Raw genomic sequence first — 5,249 nt, 5'->3', positions numbered from 1 at the left:
TAGTTTTTCTTGTGTGTTATATATTTTTTTTCTTTTTTTTTTAATGAATGAATTGTAACTGTCTATCTACCCTATAAACTTGTACTCATGGATAAAACATAATATGACTAGTTCTTGTATTTTACATAAAATAAACATGCATTCTCAGTTCATGTAAATACACCCTTTATATGATGCATGTAAGTATTTTAAGAAGGATTATTGGTTAGTGACACCTGTATGGTAGTGAGGCAGTCTACATGTAAACTAGCGCCGGGACTTTAGCGAGTTAATTACGATTAATTAATTACAATGTGAATTAGGATTAATTATTTCCCCAAAGAATAACACATTAAACATTTTTTACGCATTTTTACACATTTTTTGCACCGCGGAACGTTTCTCACTGGATGAGTTTCGGAGGACCGATTATACTGGAGCACCAACCAGCGTTCATGACTAATGATGATCTTATTATAATAAACACACGGATGGAAGCGTCGATAAGAGCATGGTTGTGTGCAAGCTGTGCAACAAGGAGTTCACACATCGAGCCTCAAGTATCACCTCAACGCAAAACAATTAGCAGCTGGCGTGGACGTTAGCCCGACTCCGAGTACAAGGACCCACACCCAACCCACACTGCACCAGATGACTGGTTTAAGGACCAGGGTAACTAAGTCCACGTCTGAAAAAATAACCAATGTTCTGAATGTACTTGAAAGTATTGGTCCACTTAAAAAAACATAGTTTACAGAAGGTCTACTTACCTATAGGCTACCTGAATTTCTGAAAGTACTATATTTCTAAATATGCTATTGCTACACTTGTCTGCTGGAATTGGTTGAACAAAAATAAAAATCCATTTGAAAAAAAAATACTTCTCACTGTTCTCAGGTCAAATATTTATGCAATTAATTTCAATAAATTAATTAAAAAAAAATATTTTTAATCGAGTCCCGGCCCTAATGTAAACATAATGAGCTCGTAACTGATGATTCCAAAAGAATATCAGCCACAAAACAAGTTTGTCTTGATTCTTGGAAAGAAAAAAACCTCCATACGTTTTTTTTATGACTTCTTTGACTTTCCATACTTTGCTATTACATCATGACATAAAAAAAGAACAATTTGTTTTTGACATTCCAAACCTAAGCTTTCATTTTACATTTCCTCCAGATGGTGTACAATTACAATTTAGTCTTTTGAAAATAATACATTAACTTATTTTAGCCAGACATATTTTGACTGTTTTTATTAAGGGGACCAAGGCTTTTAAGGATTATTTTCAACCTACTATAATGTGCATTTCTTTTGAATACTCGACTACAATTGTTTTGTACACTTTTTAGTCATAGGATACTTTCACTCTCATGACTTCATGCAACATTCTAAACTCCAGAATATTTTTTTCTCCATATAATATGTTCAATGCGTACAACTTTTTTCAAATATTTTTTGATTTTTTACTATTTTTGACTTCCTACTCAACTAGTATACTTTTTCATGACAATGCTAGTCCTTTTTTCATGCATTTTTTTCACCATGTAATGCCATTTTATTACCTTTTTTAACATATAATACTGTGGCTTTTCTATTTTCAACATGGTGTAATACAACGTTTCGTGGGCTTGTTTTATATTCTATTTAGTAACTTCTTGTTTGGTACCACAACTTTTCAACCTACTACTCTCCGTTTATTATGACTTTTACTTATTTGTTGTTTTTTAGATACTACATCATGTATATTATACAGAACTTTTTGGTAAAAAACAAGCAAAAACAACCTACGGTAGGTTACAATTTTTTTCGGTCCACTAGATTAGACTAGATTTGTAAAATTTTACAGTGATTCACACCCATTTTATAATACTATAATGTACATTGACACCATACTTACATTTTCTTGTCATACGATACAATTACATGTTTTTGTGACAAACTATATAATAACTTTTTAATACATTTCAAGGTTTTTTATGTCTAGAATTATTTCTTATAGCATACTATACTGGGACTTTTAGATATTTTTTCTTTATCACAGACTATACTATGACATTTTCTATGACATATAGTGTACTTTCATGAATGTAATTGCTTACCATCAACTAAGATGTAGTGGTTGGTGGAATACTACGTTTCATGGAGTTTATAGTTGCATTGGTTGCTTTCAATAAAGCTATTTTGATAATTTAATTTGCGAAAAAATGCCTACAAGTTGGTGTTTGTGACAAAAAAGAACTACTAAACAAAATGCATTATTGGCGTGTAGTATCGGACCTAACTGCTGGACTAATGACCACACAACCACCATCAAGTCCCACAAGTGGATACAAAAACACACTCTTTTTTTCTTCTGCTCCCTTTAATATTAAACAAGTTTTTGGTAATTGAACTTCCTCAGGTACTCAAGGACAACAAAACAAAGGCACCCTTAGGTGCACAGCGTTTCCAATTATCCCCTATACAAAAATTCTGTGTATCCCTGTGTTTTAGCAGAAAGAGAGGGCAAGGATACAGTCAAGGGGGAGATAACACCTATCTAGTGTGATATGCCCGTAACAACATTGCTGTTTGTAGAGCAACTAATTAGTAAAAAGCATTAGGAACTAATCACTAAACAAACAACAATAAAGTATTTGAAGAGGTCATTCATAAGATTGACATTCTAAATTCTTAAATAACATTTGAATGCTGCAAGACAGTTTTTTGTGATTGAACACAATTCTGAAAACTGGCTTATCACTAGACACAGTTTATACAACCACACAAATAAGTAGCAGAACACTCTTAAAAACTTACTTTATACTGCCATACTCCATTTTAAACATTTGTATTTAATACTCTTCTCAAGGTAGAGTCTGGGATTGACATTTCACAGATATTGCTAAAGTGAAGTGCATTTTTCTACAAAAATCAGAAAGAAACACAGTCCATATAGAATGTAATATCTAAACACAGCCAAAACATGTATGGAGAAAAAAATGAAAGCTTAAATTACAGTGAAAGCAGGCTTCTGCTGCTGTGCAGGTATATATTTTTCATTAAGACCTTTAGATTGTGGTTTTTATTGTTATTTAATCACGTTTCATATGGCTTTTCCTGGTGTTATTTATTCTTTGTGATGGGTTTTTGTATTTTATGGACTTTCTATTGTCTGTATGAACGTTTTTTAGAGGCAAATTCATTTTCCTTGCTGGAAATTAATTAAGTTATTCAATTCAATTCATAGGTTTCCATTGTTGTTGTGAACAGGTACTCACCTGTGGGATCTTTTTAAAGGTTGACACCCTGATTGACGAGCAATAAGGTGCTTGGTCAGATGGAAAGTGTTGGCCAATTAGTCTGTGGTTTTCGAAATGGCAGTATTGAAATATTAGGGTAGTGTTGAAAAGGAAAAAAGTGCCATTTAATATTACAAATTGTGTGTCAAGCAGAGTTTTTAAAGACGAGCTGAGGTTAGCCTCAGCCGGCCAATCTCAATAATTGGGCTTGGTGTCATCTTAGTTATAAACTAAAACTAAAGAATCTGTAAAAGCATTTTTCCTGCACAGTATTTATAATGTAGATACATATAATTGTATAATTATTTTCCCAGGGTTAATTTAGCCAGTATTGTTTTTACTCATGTGTTCTAAAATACATGACTAGTAAATAGATCTATGATATTTCTTTATCTTTCTTTATCCTTAACCTTAAGTCAGAGTATGTAGCATTTGAATTTAAAAAAGCATAGTTGGAGATGCAAAGAAATGCACCCACACTTTACATTGTTTAAATAGTTCCCCAGAAGAGCACTTTTGATGTATTCATTTATTGAAATTAATTTTATTACATGTATTTTCATGATCATAATGTCACACTACTATCCCAATATTATTAAATATCACATAAAAAAGAATGGTTACATTACTTGAGTTGGAACCAAAAACTACCACAGAGGAAAAAGCTTGAACAATAAGAAAAAAATACATTTGTTGTGGAAAGATTCCTGTCTGTGTTTATGGTAGCCAAACTTTTGAAGGTAAATACCATATCATGCTATATAGTGGATGCAGATTCAAAACGTAACTTGGATTATCAACATGACTTTGAAAAGCAACATAGCTATGTTTTCTTTTCACAGTGTGGTATTTTATCCTATACAGTAGTACAGCATGAGTATGATTAATAGACCACAAAACAGACCGCAAAGAAAAGCAGTTTCTTGGCCAATATACTGTGAATAGAATATGCAGAGTACTACAGACGGAACACAGATTCATTTCACAGTAAATACCATACAAAACAACACACTATAATTGGATAACAAATAATATGAGTTTATAAAATCCATTTCAACATCATTTACAAGTGTTTCTCCTTTCATCCATAACCTATAGAGGAGCGAGTTAATCTTTAGCAATCTGTGACGCAAATTCAAGAGTGACTGCCCAGAATCTCATCCAAATTGATATCTTTCATCCAATCATCATTCCCAGAGCCCGACTTGAGCAGAGAGTCTATGAAGTCGGAGTCTGTGTTGATCCCCGGAACGGTGTTATCGCCCTCAGGAAGGAAGTCAAAGGTCAGTCTGTTGGCTCGGTTATTCTGGTAGCTTCCGGAGCTCGGGCTGGGCTCTGCAAAGTGGCCTGCTGGCACCCTCTGTTCAGGAGAGGCCTGGTTCAGGTTCCCCACTGCTGATGGGGATCCCATCATTGGCTGGCTTAGTCTCGGGCCTGTGTCTCTTATCAAGGGGTTGAGCAGAGGCATCCCAATGTCTGGTGCTACCTGGTTGGGAGGGCCTACGATCCTCTGTTGGTACGGGAGGTTCGACATGTCCAGCTGCGCACCCTGAGCCTGGAGGGGATTGGGTAGCCGCCTGACGCCCAGTCCAGTTGTCACCTGCTTGTTGGCAGAGCCCCAGCCCATGTTGACATTCTTCATCAGGCCTCCCAGACCTTGGCCTGGTAACCCCGAGGAATGCAGGTCAGCTGTTGTTCTCGGGTGTTGCACACCTGCTGCATTGTTCATCCCGAAAGAATTTGCATGCGTGTTTGGACCCAGGAATCTCGCCTTACTTTGATTCAGCCCAATCCGATTAGGATTGTTATGCTGCTGGAATTGGCCGATACAAGAACTCGGACTACATTCAGCCCCGATACCGTATCTGCGGTCCGACGGAGTCATCTTTGAACTAGACCCACTCGGAAGGTGACAGGCCATGGACTGGATGTCATTCTCTGGGCCATTGCCGGAGGACTGGGAGGAATTTTGACCTGTAGAAAAAA

The 5,249-nt window shown here is 35.9% G+C and overlaps 1 protein-coding gene across 1 annotated transcript in view; it reads right to left on the bottom strand.

Annotated features, from left to right (window-relative positions):
* Positions 1–2,341: 2,341 nt before the first annotated feature.
* zmp:0000001236 (mastermind-like protein 2) overlaps positions 2,342–5,249 on the bottom strand; it is a 32,885-nt gene continuing 29,977 nt past the window's right edge. The window contains exon 5 of the mRNA XM_037466269.2: positions 2,342–5,237. Coding sequence (XP_037322166.2) covers positions 4,399–5,237 — 839 coding nt within the window. The 3' untranslated portion in view covers positions 2,342–4,398. The remainder of the gene's footprint in view (positions 5,238–5,249) is intronic.

This window comes from Pungitius pungitius, chromosome 3, assembly GCF_949316345.1.
Source record: "Pungitius pungitius chromosome 3, fPunPun2.1, whole genome shotgun sequence".
Lineage (NCBI taxonomy): Eukaryota > Metazoa > Chordata > Actinopteri > Perciformes > Gasterosteidae > Pungitius > Pungitius pungitius.
The sequence above is the reverse complement of the archived record's forward strand: the minus strand, read 5'-3'. Positions and strand labels throughout refer to the sequence as shown.